This window comes from Ornithorhynchus anatinus, chromosome 10 (genome assembly GCF_004115215.2).
Source record: "Ornithorhynchus anatinus isolate Pmale09 chromosome 10, mOrnAna1.pri.v4, whole genome shotgun sequence".
NCBI classification, from domain to species: domain Eukaryota; kingdom Metazoa; phylum Chordata; class Mammalia; order Monotremata; family Ornithorhynchidae; genus Ornithorhynchus; species Ornithorhynchus anatinus.
The window spans coordinates 57018307-57038363 of NC_041737.1; the positions used below are offsets into that span (position 1 = coordinate 57018307).

A 20057-nucleotide genomic window follows, 5' to 3' on the forward strand; every position below is an offset into this window, starting at 1 on the left:
CCTCCTGACTCCCAGGCCTGGGCTGTAATAATAATAATATTGATGGCATTTGTTAAACGCTTACTATGTGCCAGGCACTGTACTAAGCAGTTGGGGCGGTTACAAGCGTATGGGGTCGGACACGGTCCCCGTCCCTGGGGAACGACGGGCGTGGAATGGAAAGGGGGCCTGGGTCGGGGTGGGAGGCAATGGGGGGGAATTGGGTAGGGGGGCCTGGGACAGGGTGCCGAGGGGGCCGGGACGGAGACAAGAGCCAGTGGGCGGGAACCCGGGAGCCCCAGCCGGGGGCTCGTGGGGTGGGAGGAGGGTGATGCCCGCCGTACCCACGCCCCGCGCCACCCACTCACTGGCACAGCGGAGGTGGGGGTGCAGAGTCCGGAAGAAGCCCCCATCCCCGCAGATAAGATAATCTAATCAGCGGCCACCCCAGCCCACAGGAGAAGGACTTTAACCCCCTCCCCCTCGCCCCCGCCTTTGCCCGGCGTCAGCTGACAACCCAGCCTGGCAACCCGGGGCAGAACATCGGGCGGCCCGGACCCAGCGGCCTGCTCACACCCTCCATGGCCTCGAAGGAGGAGGAGAGTCCCGGGGGGTCTGGCGGCCCCCAGGGCCCCGGGCCCCGGCACAGACGGGGGCGGAGTGGGGAACAGAGAGCCGGGGGGACCCTCGCAGGTGAGCTGGGGCAGGGTCCAAAACCCCTTATGGGGCAGGGGACCCGTCTGCCGATTCTGTTGTATCGGACTCGCCCGAGGGCTGCGCGCGGTAAGCTCTCGATCGATACGGTGGATCGATCGCTCGACGGATGGATGGGGGGAGATCAGAGGGGAGGCCGGCGCCCGGGTGCGGACCCCGCCCCCCTCAAATCCCTGCCTTTCTCCCAGCAACCCTCCAGCCCCGGATCCCCCTCCCCAATCCTCACCCTTCTCGGTGGTCAGTGGTTCCGGGGGGGCAGAGGGCCTGGTTTGGGCGGAGCCCACGGAAGGGAAAGGAGCGGAGAGGGGCGCCGGGGTGGCTTCGGATCCCTGGGCACGGCGGGTGGGAGGAATGGGGGTTGGTGGGAGGAGGGTGACGGGAGACCAGGGTGTCCCCTCACCCACTCGGGGACCTCCCCTCCTCCCCACAGAAGACTCCAGACAGGAGGTAGCCCCCGACCTGCTGCAGTGGACTCGACACATGGAGGTGAGTTTGGGTGTAAATTCCCCCGTGAGACTGTCAGCTCGTCGCGGGCAGGGAATCTACCCGTTTAGTGTTCTATCGGTTCTCCCAAGCGCTTAGTACAGCGCTCTGCACGCAGTAAGCTCTCGATAAATACTATCGACTGGCTGTGAGCAGGGCGCTGTACTAAGCGCTGGAGAGAGGACGCCAGAGCAGTGTCACAGACACAGAGGCGAGGGGCCGGAGCGGTGGGTAACGGGCTGAGGGTCTGGGGTCGGGGGTCAGGGGTCAGCCTGCCTCGACCCCGCAGGAGGTGAAGGCGGAGCTGCTGGAACAGGCGCAGTTGCAGCTGGCCGAATTGCTGGACCGAGCCGTGAGAGAAGGGGTCCGGTCCTGCCCGACCCGCGGAGGGGGTCTGCTGCCGGCCCCGGCTCTGCCCCGGAACCACGGCGGGTGACGAGAGGGGCGGGGGAACCCCGAAACCCGACCCTGGTCCCAGTCCTGCCCCTGCCCCTGCCTCGGCCCGGACCCCTGCCCCTGCCCCTTACCCCCCGCCCCAGGTCTGCCCTCCAGTCTGCCCCCGTCCAGGCCCCCGCCCCATCCCCCGGCTCCTACCCTGACCTCCATCTGACCCTGCCCCGGCCCCACCCCATCCCCCTGCCCCTACCCTGACCCCCAGTTTGCCCCTAACCCAGCCTCGCCCCATCACCTTGCCTTAGCCCTCCATCATCCTGCCCCTACCCTGACCCCCAGTCTGCCCCCGACTCAACCCCACCCCGTCACTCTGCCCCGGCCCTGACCCCAAATCTGCCCCGTCCCAGCCCCACCCCCTCAGAACCGTGTTCGGCACTTAGTGAGCGCTTAACAAATACTATTATTATTATTATTATCATCATCCTGCACCTCCCCCGATCCCCCAGTTTGGCCCGCCCCCTCGCCGACCCCCTGCTCCCATTCCCCGGGCCCTGTCCCACCCCTCGTGTCCCGGTCCCACCCCGTCACTCTGCCCCTGCTCTGACCTGGCCCCACCCCATCTCCCGGCTCCTGTCTTGACCCTCCCCCCCCCCCCCCCCCCGGTCGACCCTAATCCCTTCCCTCCCCTGCTCCTACCCTCCTCTACTCCTCCCAGGACCAAGGATGCCTCCGTGTGGAAGCAGAAAGTCTTTGTGGACCGCGTGTCGCTGCTGGAGTGAGTCCGGGAGGCAGGGACTTGGGAGAGGGGGGCCCGCTCGGAGCCAGGATGCCTGGGTTCTCTCCCCAGCCCTGCGGGGCCTCCAGCTGGGAAAGGGAAGAAAGCCCCCGGGGGAGGAATCGGTCTGACAGATGGGAGGGGATGGATTTTTCCCTTCCTCCCGTCCCTCGCAGTGAGCTGATGGAGGTGGAGCACTTCCGAACCATCTATCACATGTTCGTGGCTACCCTGTGCGTCTTCATCATCAGCGCGCTGGCTATAGACTTCATCGACAAGGGCAGGTAAGGGGGATGGCTGCCGTTGTTATTTGTTGACCGAAAGCTTGTCGTGGGCAGGGAACGTTTAGTATAGCGCTCTGCACACAGTAAGCTGAGCTCCCCCCTTTTCCCTCTGCTCCCCCTCCCCCCTTCCCCTCCCCTCGGCACTGTGCTCACTTGTGTTATTTATTTGATTAATGAGGTGTCCATCCCCTTGATTCTATTTATCCCGATAATGTTGTCTTGTTTTTGTTTCGTTCTGTTTTGCTCTGCCGTCTGTCTCCCCGGATTAGACTGTGAGCCCATCCCTGGGCAGGGACGGTCTCTATCTGTTGCCCAGTTGTCCATTCCCAGCGCTTAGTACGGTGCTCTGCGCACAGTGAGCGCTCGATAAATACTATCGGATGAACGAATGAATCGACGCTCAATCGATATGATTGAATGGATAAAGTTAAGCGCTTACTATAGGCCCAGCACTGTAATAATAATAATAATTGTAGTTTTTGTTTAGCGCTTACTACGTGCCAAGCACCGTAGTAATAAGAATGATGAGAATCGTGGTAATTTGTTAAGCGTTTACTATGTGCCAGGCACTGTAATAATAATGATTGCGGTGCTTGTTAAGTGCTCACTATGTGCCAGGCACTGTTCTAAGTGCTGGGGTAGGTACGAGATAATCGGGTCGGACACAGTCCCCGTCCCACGTAGCACTCACAGTCCAAGGCTAAGTCTGCATCAGACGGAAAGTCCTCCTCAATCGGCTTTAAAGCGGTCAATCCCCTCGCCCCCTCCTACCTCACCTGGCTACTCTCACTTGGCGGCTGTGTGACTGTGGGCAAGTCACTCCACTTCTCTGGGCCTCAGTGACCTCATCTGTAAAATGGGGATGAAGACTGGGAGCCTCACGTGGGACAACCTGATGACCCTGGATCTCCCCCGGCGCTTAGAGCAGTGCTCGGCACATGCTCGGTAAGCGCTTAACAAATACCAACATTATTATTATCATTGTTATTACTCTCCCACTCCGACCGAGCCCTCACGCTTTGCCCCTCTAATGCCAACCTTCTCACCGTGCCTCCATCTCGTCTATCTCGCCTCCGACTTCTCACCCCCGACTTCTCTGGCCCGGAACACCCTTCCCCTTCATAGCCAACACATCCACCACTCTCCCCACCTTCGAAGCCTAATCGCTGGCGCATCTCCTCCACGAGACCTCTCCTAACTAAGTCCTCCTTTCCTATTTATCAATTATTATGGTACCTGTTAAGCGCTTACTATGTGCCAGGCACTGTACTGAGCGCTGAGGTGGCTACAAGCAAATCGGGTCGGACACAGTCCCTGTCCCTCAGAGGGCTCACGGTCTTAATCCCCATTTGGCAGATGAGGGAACCGAGGCACAGAGAAGTCAAGTGACTCACCCGAGGCCACCCGGCAGACAAGTGGCAGAGCCGGGATTAGAACCCATGACCTTCTGACTTCCAGGCCCGGGGTTTATCCGCTATGCCGTGCCGCTTCCTTTTCTTCCACTCCCTTCTGCTTCACCCTGATTTGCTCCCTTTATTGATTCCTCCTCCCAGCCCACAGCACTTTTCTACATATCTGTCATTTATTTATATTAATGTCCGTCTCCCCGTCTAGACAGTGAACTCATCGCAAGCAGGGAATGTGTCTTTTATGTGTCTCCCAAGCGCTTAGAACAGTGCTCTGCACCCAGTAAGCGCTGAATATAAGTGAGTGATGGATGGATGGAGTAGGATTTTAGCCCCATCTTAGAGATGAGATAACTGAGACAAAGAAAAGCGACTCGCCCAGGGTGGCGGAGCGGAGATTAAAACCCGGGTCCATGTTGTTTCCGCCGGGCTAGGCTGCTTCCTTATCATTATTATTATTGTTGTTATTTCCTATAATATTTAGTAAGTGCTGGCTAGGCCCCAGCCACTGTACTTAGCACTGGGTTAGATACAAGCGAATTAGGTCACAGTGCAGGCCCCACCTGGGGCTCACAGTTTTAATCCCCATTTTAGAGGTGAGGTAACTGAGGCCAGAAAAGAGAAGTGACTCGCCCAAGGTACTTTCCAAGCGCTTAGTACAGTGCTCTGCACACAGTAAGCGCTCAGTAAATGCAGTTGAATGAACGAATGAAAGGTCACAGAGCAGACGAGTGGAAGAACCAGGATTAGAATCCTGGTCATTCATTCAGTCGGTCATTCAGTCATTTATCGAGGGCTTACTGTGTGCAGAGCATTGTACTAAACGCTTGGGAGAGTACAATATAACAATAAGCGGGCACAATTCCTGCCCATGACGAGCTTAACTCTGATTCCCAAGCCCGGGGGTCTATCTGCTAGGCCACGCTGCTTCTCATCTTGGAAGAATATGTTTGGGTCTCTGTGCCCGATTCGTGCCCTCCGTGAGGGTCAGGGATTGAGTTTAGATGCCAGTCTCTCTGCCTCCTTCTCGGGCTGGCGCTGGGGGCCGATCTCCTGATGCCAACCTCCCCGTCTCCTTCTCGGGCTGGCGCTTGAGTCCGATCTCCTGATGCCCCCCTCCCTGCCTCTTTCTCAGGCTGGTGCTGGAGTTGGATCTCCTGATGTTCAGTTTTGGGCAGCTGCCTCTGGCCCTGGCCACCTGGATCCCCATGTTCCTGTACACCCTGCTGGTGCCCTACCAGGTGCTGAGGGTGGGGGTGGCGGTGCTGCCCACCCTGCCCACCCTGCGCTGGAGGCTGCTGGGCACGGCCGGGCTGGGGGCGCTGCTGACGGCCGGGCACGCCGTCGTGCTGGTGGCCTTCCCCATCTACGTGGCCTTGGAGTACCAGCTCTCCCCGGCCTCCCGCTGCGTCCTGGTCTTCGAGCAGGTAGGGAGTGGGGCCTGATCTGGGGGCACGGACGGGAAGACCCCCCCGCGCCCCCGCATCCTGGGGACGTGTCCTGGGCGCTCGAGGGGCGGGCGCTGGAGCGTGGGAACCAAGGTGATTGGAGGGCTATGCAAACGACACTCAATTCTTGGCACAAAGGGGAGGCAGCTAAGCACGTGAGCAGAGGTGTCCTTTACACGTGGCGGGTGGGGCCGTGCAAATGAGGAGGGTTCAACTGCATTTATTAATGATGAGAATAATAATAATAACAGCATTTAAGTGCTGACCGTGCGCCACACACTCTTCTAAGTGCTGCGGTAGAGACAGGGTAATCAGGTTGTCCCACCTGGGGCTCACGGTCTTAGTCCCCACTTTACAGATGAGGCGACCGAAGCACAGACAAGCGAAGTGATTTGCCCGAGATCTCACAGCAGACAAGTGGCGGAGCCGGGATTAGAACCCACGTCCTCTGACTACCAAGCCCGGGCTCTTGCCACTAGGCCATGCTGCACTTACTGTTTGCAGAGCACTGTACTAAGTGCTTGGGAGAGTCCAGTACAACAATAACCTGTCACAGTCCCTGCCCACGACGGGCGTACGGTCTAGAGGATTGTCTTAGGAGCCAGGAAAATGGATCTTTGGGCTCTAGAGCCCCACATCTGGGGGTGAGGGTGGGTAGGTTGGAGAGTTTCCCTCCCGGCCCCCCCAGTTTCTGAGTTTCAGAGCTCCTCGCCCCTGTCCCAGGTCCGGTTTCTGATGAAAAGTTACTCTTTCCTGCGGGAGGTCGCTCCCGACATCCTCTTCAGCAAAGCTGGTGAGTGCCCAGACCCCTCTCAGACACCGCCCCCCCCCCCCAGACCCCAATCTCCTTTGGGCACCCTCCCTTCCTCCGTCTGCCCAATATATGCCAACCTCTCTGTCGGTCACTCATTCGATCGTATTTCTTGAGCGCTTACTGCGTGCAGAGCACTGGACTGTGCGATGGGGTGAGGACAAGAGAACGATAGGTAGACGGATTCCCTGCCCACGACGAGCTTAGGTGTAGAAGGGGAAGCAGACGTGAATGGAAAGAAATAAATGACCGATATGGACATAAGCGGGGTGGGACCGGGAGGGGGGATGAAGAAGGGAGCGAGTCAGGGCGACTCAGAAGGGAGCGGGAGAAGAGGAGAGGAAGGCTAGTCGGGAAGGCCTCTCGGAGGAGACGGGCCTTCAAGAAGGCTTTGAAGCGGGACGTAGTCGTTGTCGGATTTGAGGAGGGAGGGCGTCCCGGGCCAGAGTCGGGACGTTGGCGACGGGTCGGCGGCGAGATAGAGGAGACGGAGGGACGGTGAGAAGGTTGGCATTGGAGGAGCGAAGTGTGCGGCCCGGGTTGGAGTAGAAGCCGGGTAATTACGGTAATCACCCTGATAATTACGGTAGGGACGGAGGGCTGAACGAGCCCTGCGCCGCACGCTGGGATCGATACAGAATCACAGGACTCGGTCCCCGTCCCAGAGGGGCCCACGGTCTCAGGGGGAAGAGGAAGCCGAGGACCAGAGAGGCCGAGCGACTTAACCCAGTCAGTCAGTCGTGTTTATTGCGCGCCTGCTGTGTGCCGAGCACTGCGCTAAGGGCTTGGAGAGGACGACGGAACAACATGACAGATCCGTTCCCCGCCCGCAGCGAGCTGACAGTCGAGAGGGTCAGGAGGATTTCTTCCTCCTCCTCCCACCTGCCCCCTGCCCCCTGCCCCCTGCCCCCTGCCCTCCAACCCGCCCCTCCAGGTGAAGGGTCCTCCAGGTGAGAAGCAGCGTGGCTCAGTGGAAAGAGAATGGGCTTTGGAGTCAGGGCTCATGAGTTCGAATCCCAGCTCTGCCACTTGTCGGCTGTGTGACTGTGGGCAAGTCACTTAACTTCTCTGTGCCTCAGTTCCCTCATCTGTAAAATGGGGATTAAGACTGTGAGCCCCAGGTGGGACAACCTGATTCCCCTATGTCTACCCCAGTGCTTAGAACAGTGCTCGGCACATAGTAAGCGCTTAACAAATACCATTATTATTATTAAGGGTCACGAGCCCCCAGTTTTTCCAGCTACCTCTACTTCCTCTTCTGCCCCACGCTCATCTACAGGGAGAGCTACCCCAGGTAAGAGTCCAGCCCCACCCCCCTCGACCCCGACCCCTTCCCCCCGTGACCCCCGGACCACCCCCCGTCCTGCCCCGTCTGGGTCTGGAAGGGTAGTAAGCTAATGGCAGCTTCCTCTGTGTCGAACACTGTTCTAAGCGCTGGGGCGGATACCACCTAATCGGATTGGACACCGTCCCTGTCCCTCAGGGGGCTCACAACCTTCGCCCCCGTTTTACCTCGGAAACGACTCGACGGCATTTGATAATAAATAATAATTCATTCGGTAGTATTTATTGAGCGCTTACTATGCGCAGAGCACTGTACCAAGCGCTTGGAATGGACAGTTCGGCAACTGTCCGGTGACGGGCTTACAGTCTAATAATGAAATACGGGCAGCAGCGTGGCTTAGTGGGAAGAGCCTAGGCTGGGAAGTCAGAGGTCATGCGTTCTAATCTCGGCTCTGCCACTTATCTGCGGGGTGAGCTCGGGCAAGGCACTTAACCTCTCTGTGCCTCAGTTCCCTCATCTGTAAAATGGGGATTAAGACTGCGAGCCCCACGTGGGGCAACCTGATGAACTTACATCTACCCCAGCGCTTAGAACGGTGCCCGGCACCGTTCTAAGCGCTGGGGTAGACACAGGCGGATCAGGTTGTCCCACGTGGGGCTCCCAGTCTTAATCCCCATTTTACAGATGAGGTCACTGAGGCGCAGAGAAGTTAAGTGACTTGCCCACGGTCACACGGCTGACAAGTGGCAGAGCTGTGATTCAAACCCATGACCTCTGACTCCAAAGCCCGTGCTCTTTCCACTGAGCCACGCTGCTTCTCTTAATGATAATAAATAATAAATGATAATAAAACTAAGGCCCAAAGAAGGGAAGTGACTTGCACAAGGTCACCCGGCAGACCGGCGGCTGAGCCGGGATTAGAACCCGGGCCCTTCTGACTCCCAGGCCGTGCTGTCCAGGGAATCCCAAGCCTCCCTCAGGCCTCTCCTGGGGGAGGGTCGTGACTCGGGGAGCCAGCGGGGGTGGGGGACCCCAGAAACCAGTGTCAGCGGGATTCGAGGCAGAGGCGGCCGCGACGACTCTCTCCCCTCCCTCCCCGCAACCAGGACGCCCTCCGTCCGATGGAATTACGTAGCCAAGAACATTGCTCAGGTCAGACCCTGCAGGGAGGGCAAGTGGGCTGGGGGAGAGAGCGGTTGGGGGGTCCGGAGGGGGAAGGGCTGGGACCCCCGAAGCGATGTCGGGGTGTCCGTGCCCCCTCCCCCAGGCCTGCGGCTGTGTCCTCTACGCCTGCTTCATCTTGGGCCGCCTCTGCGTCCCCGTCTTCACCAACATGAGCCGGGAGCCCTTCAGCACTCGAACCCTGGTCCTCTCCATCTTCCACGCCACCCTGCCCGGTGCGGAGAGGGGAGGCCGGGCAGGAGGGGGACCCCGGGGGCGGGGAGGGAGGGGAGGCCCTGGGGGAGACTGGCATGGGGGGCAAAAAACAGGGGGAGGGTGGGAAGGCGCAGGAAAGCATCCGGGCGCAGCGAAAAGACCATTTAACGTTCACGGTTTTCACTGAGTCGGTCAGTCAGTCGATGGCATTGATTGAGCGCTTACTGTGTGCGGGGCACTCTACTGAGCGCTTGGGAGAGTACGATATTATTATTATTAATTATAATAGTATCTGTTGACCGCTTACTATCTGCCAAACACTGTTCTAAGCGCTGGTGAAGATAGGGAGTAATCAGGTTGTCCCACATGGGGCGCGGAGTCTTAATCCCCATTTTCCAGATGAGGTCACTGAGGCCCAGAGAAGTGACTTGACTAGCCCAAAGTCACACGGCTGACCGGTGGCGGAGCCGGGATTAGAACCCACGTCCTCTGACTCCCAAGCCCGGGCTCTTTCCACTAAGCCACGCTGCTTCACACGATACGACGGTATGACAGACACCTTCCCTGCCCACGACGAGCTTACAGTCCAGAGCGCTATCGAATCAACCCAGCTCCTACTAGGTGCAAAACACTGTGCACTAAGCACTCGGGTATATACTAGAATTAGTCAATCGGGTCCCTGCCCTCAAGAAATTTACAATCTAGCGAGGGAGCCAGGCATTAATAATAATAATTGTATCTGTTACTTATAATGTGCCAAGCTCATTGAGTATTCAACGCTTGGGTAGACACAAGATAATAACAATAATAATAATAATAACACTTGTCTGCTGTATGACCTCGGGTAAGTCAGCAGTGTGGCTTAGTGGAAAGAGCCCGGGCTCGGGAATCAGAGGACGTGGGTTCTAATCCCGCCTTCGCCACTTCTCTGTGACCTTGGGCAAGTCACTTCACTTCTCTGTGCCTCAGTTCCCTCATCTGTAAAATGGGGATTCAAAGAGGGAGCCCCACGTGGCACAACTTGATTACCCCGTATCTACCCCGGCGCTTCGAACAGCGCTTGGCGCATAGAAAGCGCTTAACAAATACCGCAATTATTATTATTATCACTTCACTGCTCCGGGCCTCGGTTCTGTATAATGGGGATGAAGACTGTGAGCCCCACGTGGGACGGGGACCGGGTCCAAGCTGATGACCTTGTGTCTACCTCAACACTTAGAAGAGTAAGCACTTAACAAGGACCGCGATTTATTATTAATAGTAACGACAGTACCAATAATAACTGTGATAATAAATGCCATCGAGTGATCGACTGACAGATCGACGCCCTCTGACCTTCCTGTGGCTGGCAGGCATCTTCATGCTGTTGCTGATGTTCTACGCGTTCCTCCACTGTTGGCTCAACGCTTTTGCCGAGATGCTGCGCTTCGCAGACAGGATGTTTTACAGGGTAGGAGGGATGGGGAGAGGGGAGGGGTCCCTTTGGGTTGGCGGGTTGGGGCCGGGGGAACGGCGGGGGGGGGGAGGGCGGGAGGAAGGGCAGATGGCGAGAGGGGAAGCGGCCGCGGCCTAATGGATGGGGCCCGGGCCTGGGAACCTCGCTCCTAATCCCGGCTCCATCGCTCGTCTGCTCTGTGACCTTGGGTAAGTCACTTCGCTTCTCTGGGCCTGCTTCCTCGTCGGTAAAACGGAGACTCCGTACCTGTTCTCCCTCCTACTTAGATCGTGAGCTGCGTGGGGGAAAAGGCCCGGGGCCGGGAGCCAGAGAAAATTGATTTTAATCCCCGCTCCGCCGCTTGCCTGCTGTGTGATCTCGGGCGAGTCACTCCACTTCTCTCAGTTTCCTCATCTGTAAAATGGAGATTCCATACTTATTTTCCTTCCTACTGTGACTCGGAGCCCCATGCGGGACAGGGACCGTAGCTGGTCTGATTAACCTGTGTCTACCCCAGCGCTTAGAACAGGGCTGGACGCGTAATAATAATATCGTGGGTATTTGTTAAGCGCTTACTATGTGCAGAGCACCGTTCTAAGTGCTGGGGTAGATTCAGGGTCACCGGGTTGTCCCACGTGAGGCTCACGGTCTTCATCCCCATTGTACAGATGAGGTAACTCAGGCACAGAGAAGCTAAGTGACTTGCCCACAGTCGCACAGCTGACAAGTGGCAGAGCGGGAACTCGAACCCATGACCTCTGACTCCCAAGCCCGGGTTCTTTCCACTAACAGATGCCATACAAGACAATAATAATGATAATGATGGCGGTATCTGTTAAGCGCTCACGTTGTGCTAGGCGCCATACTAAGCGGCCGGGTGGATACAAGCAAGTCAGGTTGGACACGGTCCCCGTCCCGCACGAGGCTCGCGGTCACAGTGCCCGTTTACAGATGAGGTAACTGAGGCCCAGAGAATAATAATAATAATGGGACTTGTTAAGCACTTACTACGTGCCAGGCACCGTTCTAAGCGCCGCGATAGATACAAGTTAGGTTGGACACAGCCCCGGCCCCCATTGGGCTCGCACTCTTCATCCCCATTCGGCCGATGAGAGAACCGTGGCCCAGAGAAGTGAAGTGACTCGCTCAGGGTCACACGGCGGACGAGCGGCGGAGCCGGGATTAGAACCCGGGTCCTTCTGACCCCCGGGCTCTGCCCGCTAGGCCGCGCCGCTTCTCTGAAGAAAAAGGGGGAGCCGGGAGGAGGGGTGGGCAGGGAGAAGGGGGGTGGAGGGAGAGGGAGCCCCGGGGCCGGTGGCGGGGAGGAGGGGAGAGGGCCGCGGAGGGGGCGGCCGAGTGATGGCGAGTCCCCCCGGCCCCCGCAGGATTGGTGGAACTCCACGTCTTTCTCCAACTATTACCGCACCTGGAACGTGGTCGTGCACGACTGGCTCTACAGCTACATCTACCAGGACGGCCTGCGGGTACCGGGCCGAGGGGGGCCGGCCGCGAGGGCACGGGGGCGGTGGGACGGGCCCACGGAAGGGGGCGCCCCTCTCCGGGGGTCCCTCCCGCCCCGGACCCGAGGGTGGGGGGGCGGGTCTCGGGGCCGGAGGGGATTCCGGGAGACGCAGCGGGGCCCGGGGTGGAAAGAGCCCGGGCCCGCGAGTCAGGGGACCTGGGTTCTAACCCCGGCTCCGCCACTTCTTGAGTACAAAGCGCTGTGCTAAGAGCTTGGGAGAGGACAAGAGAAAAATAAACAGGCACCTTCCCTGCCCACGACGGGTTTACAGTCTCGAGGAGGAGACGGACGTTAATAGAGATAAATAAATGACAGATATTGACATCAGTACAGTGCCCGGCACATAGTAAGCGCTTAACGGATACCATAATTATTATTGTCTGCTGTGTGACCTTGGGCAAATGGCTTTACTTCTCTGGCCCTCTCTCTCCTCGTCTGTAAAATGGCGATTGACCGTCCCCCCTCCTATTTAGACTGTGACCCCTGTGGGACAGGGACAGTGTCCAACCTGATTAACTTGTACTTTCCAAGCGCTTAGTACAGTGCTCTGCGCACAGTAAGCGCTCAATAAATACGACTGAATGAATGACTACTCTAATGCTTAGGACAGTGCCTGGCACATCGTAAGCACTTAACTAGCAGCAGCAGGATTCCTCTCCCGATGATGATAATATGGTTTGTTAAGCACTTACTGAGTGCCCAGCACTGTACTAAGCGCTGTACATAACCAGGTCTGTCTCGCAGTGTAAAAACCACCGGAGTTGCCCTCGGCCCCCTCCCCTCTCAGCTCTCCCCGTCTCGGGCTCCAAGTGGTTTGGCTTTAGACGCCCCTCCTGCACTGAGGGGCGTCTAATAGCTGTTGCTCCTCCTACTTAGAGCCCCACGTGGGACCTGATTATCTTGTACCTACCCCAGTGTTTAGTACAGTGCTCGGGACACAGTTGGCAGTCAACCAATACCACGATTATTATTTTTCCCGATCCCCGACTTACCCTGGGGACCCCCGGCGTGGTTTGAGCGGCCCTGCTGACAACCAGGGAGCGTCCGCTGGTTGCCCCGGGGCGGGGAATGGGTGACCTCCCCCCCGCCTCTGCACCCCTGACTCGGGACAGAGGGTGGGCCGGAGGGGAGGGGACGCCCCCCACCCACACGTCGTCCACCTCCGCCTGTCAAGAGGCATCCTCGCGGTCTACCCTCGCTCCCCACCACTGCGGTCGAGGCCTATTTCCTACCGTCTTCCGCTCGGCGCTCCCTTCCCGGTGGTTCCCGGCGGCGGGGCGGGAGAGGGGAAGAGCAGGGGGTGAGATGGCTGTGGAGGAGGCAGGGGAGACCTCACTTGGGCTCTCCCCCCCACCCCCCACCCCCCCCCGGCCCCGCCAGCTGCTCCGGATCCGGTCCCGGGGGCCGGCCATGCTGGCCGTGTTCCTGCTCTCGGCCTTGGTTCACGAGTACATCTTCTGCTTCGTCCTCGGCTTCTTCTACCCCGTGATGTTGCTGCTCTTCCTCGGCTTCGGAGGTGGGCGAGGCCCCGGGCCTCGGGGGCCTCGGGGACCTCGGGGGCCGGGGGAACGATCGATCGGGGACGTGGCGCCGCCTCCCTCCTCGGGGGGCTGAATTTCGGGATGATCCACGGGGCCCTCGATAAGTACGATCGCCTGAATGATCGAGTAGGCGACACTCCCTCTTCGGGGGGGGGCTGAATTTCACGATGGACGACGGGGTGCCCGCTAAATACCGTGGATGGATTGATCGACTGGGGATGTGACGCTCCCTCCCTCCTCAGAGGGGCTGAATTTCACGACGAACGACAGGGTGCTCAACGAATACGACTGACGGACGGACGGATGGATGGATTGATTGATCGGGGACACGACGCCCCCTTCTTCCTCGGGGGTGCCGAATTTCGCTGTGAACGACAGGGTGCTCAACAAATCCGACTGATCGACGCGTTGATTGATGGATGGATGAACCGGGGACTCCCCCCACCAGGGGGGCCGAATCTCACGATGAACGACAGGGCGCTCGACAGATACGATCGACTGATGGATTGATTAACTGGGGACATGACGCCCTCCTCCTCAGGGGTGCTGAGTTTTGCTCAGGAAATGCAATCGATGGATGGATTGATTAACTGGGGACGCGACGCTTGTGCTCTTTCTCGTTCCCTCCCCCCTCAGGGGTGCTGAATTTCACGATGAACGACAGGCGGAAAGGCCCGGTGTGGAACGTGCTGATGTGGACGATGTTGTTCGTGGGTCAGGGCATCCAGGTCAGCCTCTACTGCCAGGAGTGGTACGCTCGGCGACACTGCCCGCCCACGGAGGTGAGACCCTCCCCCGTCCGCCCCCTCCCCCTTGCCTCTCTCCTTCCTTTTCCTCGAAGGTATCTGTCGAGAGCTTACTCTGCGTCAAACACGGTCCTAAGCGCTGGGGTAGGCACAAGTTAACGAGGTGAGACACGGCTCCCAGGAGAAGTAGCCCTGCCACCCCGTCCCCCCATTCGTTCCTGCATTCATTCATTCATTCAACCGTGTTTATTAAGTGCTTACTGTGTGCAGGGCGCTGGACTGAACGCTTGGGAGAGCACACTAGGACGATATAACGGATCCACTCCCTGCCCAAAAAGAAGCCGGAGCTGCTTCCCACTGCCGCCCCCGCTCCAACCCGGATCCCCGGTCCCGCCCACATCCACATCTATTGAGCGCTTACGGTGTGCGGAGCACTGTGCCAAGCGCTCGGAAAGTACGATTCAGCGACGATCCATTCCTTCGATCCTATTTATCGAACGCCTCCTGTGTGCGGAGCGCGGTACCGAGCGCTCGGAAAGTACAGTTCGGCGACGATTCGTTCCTTCGATCGCATTTATTGAACACCTATTGTGGGCAGAGCACTGTACTGAGCGCTTGGAAAGTACAATTCAGCAACGATTCAGTCCTTCGATCGTATTTATTGAGCACCTACTGTGTGCAGAGCGCTATACTAAGCGCTTGGAAAGTGCAATTCAGCAACGATTCAGTCCTTCAATCGTATTTATTGAGCACCTACTGTGTGCAGAGTGCTGGACTAAGCGCTTGGAAAGTATAATTCAGCTACAATTTATTCATTCAATCGTATTTATCCAACGCCTACTGTGTGCAGAGCGCTGTACTAAGCGCATGGAAAGTATAATTCAGCTACAATTTATTTATTCAATCGTATTTATCCAACGCCTACTGTGTGTAGAGCGCTGGACTAAGCGCATGGAAAGTATAATTCAGCAACAATTCATTCCTTCGGTCGTATTTCTTGAGCGCTTACCATGTGCAGAGCATTGTAATAAGCGCTGTCCCACATGGGGCTCACGGTCTAAGTAGCCCTGCGACCCCGCCCCCTGAGCCACCCCCCACTCTGACCCCCGCCCCCATTCATTCATTCATTCATTCATTCATTCATTCAATCGAGTTTATTGAGTGCTTACTGTGTGCAGAGCACTGTACTAAACGCTTGGGAGAGGACACCAGGACAATGTGACAGACCCGTTCCCTGCCCAAAAGGAAGCCGGACCTGCCTCCCACTGCGACCCCCGCCCCCAGAACCACATCCCAGCTCTGCCGCTTGTCAGCTGTGTGACCGTGGGCCAGTCACTTAACTTCTCTGGGCCTCAGTTACCTCATCTGTAAAATGGGGATGAAGACTGGGAGCCTCACGTGGCACAACCTGATGACCCTGTATCTCCCCCAGCGCTTAGAACAGTGCTCTGCACACAGTAAGCACTTAACAAATACCAACAGTATTATTATTATTGTTATTATTATCTCCCCGTGACCCCGCCCCCGCTCCCCATCAACGCGTGGCTCAGTGCAAAGAGTCCGGGGCTTAGGAGTCAGGGGTCATGGGTTCGAATCCCGGCTCCGCCCCCTGTCGGCTTGGTGACTTTGGGCAAGTCACTTCACTTCTCGGTGCCTCAGTGACCTCATCTGGAAAATGGGGGTGAAGACTGGGAGCCCCACGGGGGACAACCTCACTGCTTTGTATCTCCCCCAGCGCTTAGAACAGCGCTCGGCACTTAGTGAGTGCTTCAAGAATACCAGTATTATTATCAATCAACGAGTCCCCGCCCCCCATGTCCTCGCCCCCCCCCGCAGGACACCTTCTGGGAGCTGGTGACACCGCGTTCCTGGTCCTGCCACGTCTAGGACCCGCGACCCCCGACCGCCACCGGCTGCGACCCCCGACCTCTCCGGCGCGGGCCCCTCCCCGGCCCGAAGGGAGCTCCCCCCATCCCCCCATCCCACCCTGGGGTCCGGGGGCGGGGGAGGGGGCTAAGGCCGGCGGGCCTCGACCCCCCCAGACAACCTCCAATAAACTCCGACCCCCCCAAACGTTCGTGTCTTCACTCCGATTTATTCAGCCCTGGACTGAGCGCCACGGTAGAACCCTGAAATCCCTGCAGCCACCGGGGCGGGGGGCTGAAATCCCTGCAAATAATAATGATGATGATGAAGATGATGATGATGATGATGATGATGATGGTGATTTGTTAGGCCCTTACCACGCACTGTACTAAGCGCTGGGGTGGATCCAAGCAAACGCGGTTGGACGCAGGCCCGGTGGGGCTCCCAGTCTCCATCCCCATTTCACAGAGGCGGTCGCTGAGGCCCAGAGCAGGGAAGGCACTTGGCCGAGGTCACCCAGCAGATAGGTGGCAAAGGTGGGATTAGAACCCAAGACCTTCTGAAGCCCAATAATACCAACATTATTATTATAATATTTGTTAAGCATTTACTGTGCGCCAAGCACTGTACTAAGTACGGGGATACTTACAAGATAATCAGGCCCCCTTCCCCCCAGCACCACAGCACTTCTGCCCAAATCTAGAGAAGCAGCGTGGCTCAGTGCAAAGAGCCCGGGCTCGGGAGTCAGAGGTCACGGGTTCTAATCCCGGCTCCGCCGCCTGTCAGCTGTGTGACTTTGAGGAAGTCACTTCGCTTCTCTGGGCCCCAGTTACCTCATCTGTAAAATGGGGATGAAGACTGTGAGCCCCACGTGGGGCCACCTGATCACCTTGTATCCCCCAGCGCTTAGAACAGTGCGTTGCACATAATAAGCGCTTAACAAAGACCATGGTTAATATCTCGAATTTATTCATCTCCGTTCCCGTCCGTCTCCGCCTCCGGGCTGTAAGCCCTCCGTGGGCAGGGACTGTGTCCGTTTATGGTTACATTGCCCTCTCCCAAGCGCTTGGGCCAGCGTTCCGCACACGGGAAGCGCTCAGTGAATACTTTCGCCCGACTGGCTGACCTTGGACGAGTCGCTTAATTTCTCCGGGCCTCGGTTTCCTCATCTGTAAAATGGTCATGATTCATTCATTCGATAGTATTTATTGAGCGCTTACTAGGTGCAGAGCACTGGACTGAGCGCTTGGAACGGACAATTCATTAAGGCTGTGAGTCCCACTGTGGACAGGAACCGCGTCCCACCTGATGCACCCCGGGCGTTTAGTACGGTGCCTGGCACACGGTAAGCGCCTAGCAAAGGCCAAACGAAAGGGAAAAAAGAAAAACCATTTTTTTGGCTGCCGGACCCGAAGGCCCCGGAGGTGGAGAGGGAGGAAAAAGGGGGGCCCCGGCGCCCCCCTCCCCAACCCTCCCTCTCTCTCGATCAATCGCTCAAGCAGCGTGGCTCAGCGGAAAGACCTTAGGAGTCAGAGGTCGTGGGTTCTAATCCCGACTCCGCCACCTGTCAGCTGTGTGACTGTGGGCCAGTCCCTTCACTTCTCTGGGCCTCGGTGACCTCATCTGGAAAATGAAAGTGAAGACTGTGAGCCTCACGTGGGACCACCTGAGGAGCCCGTATCTATCCCAGCGCTTAGAACAGTGCTCTGCACAGAGTAAGCGCTTAACGGATACCAACACGATTATTACCGAGCGCTTATTGTGTGGGCAGAGCGGTGACTTAAAGGGGCGGGAAGGGGGTGGGGATGGGGGCGGGACGGGGGTGGGGGCAGGGTTACGGCTCCCGGAGAGGCCCAAAAGCGCGGGACCGGACAACGGCGGCGGAGCAGGCCGAGGGGTCAGCACAGGCCGGACCCGGGGGCCGCCGGTCGGGGGGCAGGGGCAAGAAGAGGGGGAGGGGGGCAGGAGAAGAGGAGCAGGGAGGAGCGGGGCCGGAGGGAGAGGGAGAGGCGGGAGGAGGGGGCAGGAGAAGAGGAGGACGAAGGAGGAGGGGGGCAGGAGAAGAGAAGGAGGAGGGGGGCGGGAGAAGAGAAGGAAGAGGGGGGCAGGAGAAGAGGAGGAGGGGGGCGGGAAGAGGAGGAGGGGGCAGGAGAAGAGGAGGAGGGGGCGGGAGAAGAGGAGGGAGGCAAGAGGAGGGAGAGGGGGCGCACGAAAAGGGGGAGGGAGGGGACAGGAGGAGGAAAGAGGAGGAGGGAGAGGAGAGACAGGAGTTGGGGGAGGAGGAGAAGGGGGAAGTGGGGGGGCAGAAAGAGGAAGGGGACAGGGAGGGGGACAAGGGGAGGAGGAGGAGGAGTGTGGGAGGGTCCCGTCCCCCGCACATCTCCAACCCCCACCGTTGCAGGCAGTCGGTCCGTCCGTCCGTCCGTCCGTCCGTCCGTCCATCGGTCCATCGGCGGGTGAGCGTGTGAGCCGCGATGTGTCCGGAGCTGCGGATCTACGCGGTGCTGCAGGAGCTGGACGAGGGGCAGCTCCGCAAGTTCAAGTTGCTCCTGCGGCAGGCGGGCGGGAGACCCCCGGGCTGGGGGGTCCTGCAGCCCGCCACGTGCGAGGACCTCCCCCGCCTGCTGGCCGGCCACTACGCCAACCGGGCCCTGGCCGTGGTGGCCCGGGTCCTGCGCCAGATGCCCGCCCTCCACCTCCTGGACCGGCTGCACGACGCCCCAGAGGCCGCCGCCGCCGCCCCCGGGGACGCCCCCGACCCGCCGCTGACCTCGGAAAGCGGTAAGGGCCGGGACCCCGGGTGTCGGGCGGCGGGGCCTCCGCCGATGGAGCGCTCGGGCCCTAGCGGGTGAGGTGACCGAGGCACAGAGAAGCTAAGCGCTTACCACGGGCCGGGCGCTGTGCCGAACGCCGGGGCAGAGCCAAGCTCAGCGGAGAAGCGGCGTGGCTCAGTGGAGAGAGCGCGGGCTTGGGAGTCGGACGTCGCGGGTTCCAATCCCGGCCCCGTCACCCGGCGACCCGGCGACCCGGCCCGGGTCACTTCACCTCTCTCACTTTCCTCCACCGCGGTTCGGTCATTCGGACGCTGGCCGCGCGCGGAGCGCCGTACCCAACGCCCGGGAAAGTACGACGGAGCGAGCGGCATGAAGACCGTGCTTCCCCGGGTGGAACGGGAGCTGCGTCTAACCTATAACGTTGGTATCCGTTGAGCGCCTGCTATGTGCCGAGCACCGCTCTGAGCGCTGGGATAGATACGGGGTAATCGGGTGGTCTCGCTCGAGGCCCCCAGTCTTCATCCCCATTTTCCACCTGAGGTCACCGAGGCACCGAGAAGTCAAGCGACGGGCCCGAAGTCACACAGCTCACGGGTGGCGGAGCCGGGATTAGAACCCACGACCTCCGACTCCTAAGCCCGGGCTCTCTCCGCGGAGCCACGCCGCTTCTCCGATGAGCTTGGCTCTGCCCCAGCGTCTAGTACAGCGCCTGGCACGTAGTAAGCGCTTAACCGGTGCCACGGTGCTTAGTTCGGGACCTGCCGCGTCGTAAGCCCTTGACAGATACCGTTAAAAAAGGGAACAAATTTGCCGAGCGCTCACTCTGTGCGTAGCACTGTGCTAAGCACCGGGGAGAGTCACCCTGACTCGATAATGTTGGTATCTGTTAAGCACTTGCTGTGTGCGGAGCACTGTTCTAAGCGCTGGGGTAGATGCAGGGCAATCGGGTTGTCCCATGTGAGGCTCACGGTCTTCGTCCGCATTTTCCAGATGAGGTAACTGAGGCCCAGAGAAGTGAAGTGACTCACCCACAGTCACCCAGCTGACAAGTGGCGGAGCTGGGGTTCGAACCCATGACCTCTGGCTCCCAAGCGCGGGCTCTTCCCACGGAGCCACGAACTAGAGGTTTAGACTGTGAGCCCGTCGTTGGGCAGGAATTATCTCTATCTGCTGGCGAATTATACATTCCAAGCGCCTCGTACGGTGCTCTGCACATAG

General features: G+C 58.9%; 1 protein-coding gene across 1 annotated transcript; it reads left to right on the top strand.

Moving 5' to 3' along the window:
* The first annotated feature begins 505 nt into the window (after positions 1–505).
* SOAT2 (sterol O-acyltransferase 2) lies at positions 506–16254 on the top strand. The gene is made up of 15 exons (XM_029072675.1): positions 506–672; positions 1124–1179; positions 1466–1608; positions 2285–2344; positions 2521–2628; positions 5170–5461; positions 6206–6275; positions 7509–7587; positions 8685–8730; positions 8846–8975; positions 10308–10405; positions 11776–11874; positions 13293–13428; positions 14090–14235; positions 16036–16254. Exons 1-15 carry the CDS (start codon positions 561–563, stop codon positions 16084–16086), a joined length of 1626 nt encoding a protein of 541 aa, XP_028928508.1. The 5' UTR covers positions 506–560; the 3' UTR covers positions 16087–16254.
* Positions 16255–20057: the final 3803 nt, after the last annotated feature.

Bases quoted from the DNA above. Each gene is read 5' to 3' on its own strand.
- SOAT2 (XM_029072675.1), top strand. From the start codon at position 561: ATGGCCTCGAAGGAGGAGGAGAGTCCCGGGGGGTCTGGCGGCCCCCAG. The intron at 2,629-5,169 runs GTAAGGGGGATG...CCTCTTTCTCAG, and splicing joins GACTTCATCGACAAGGGCAG to GCTGGTGCTGGAGTTGGATC. The intron at 13,429-14,089 runs GTGGGCGAGGCC...CTCCCCCCTCAG, and splicing joins GCTCTTCCTCGGCTTCGGAG to GGGTGCTGAATTTCACGATG.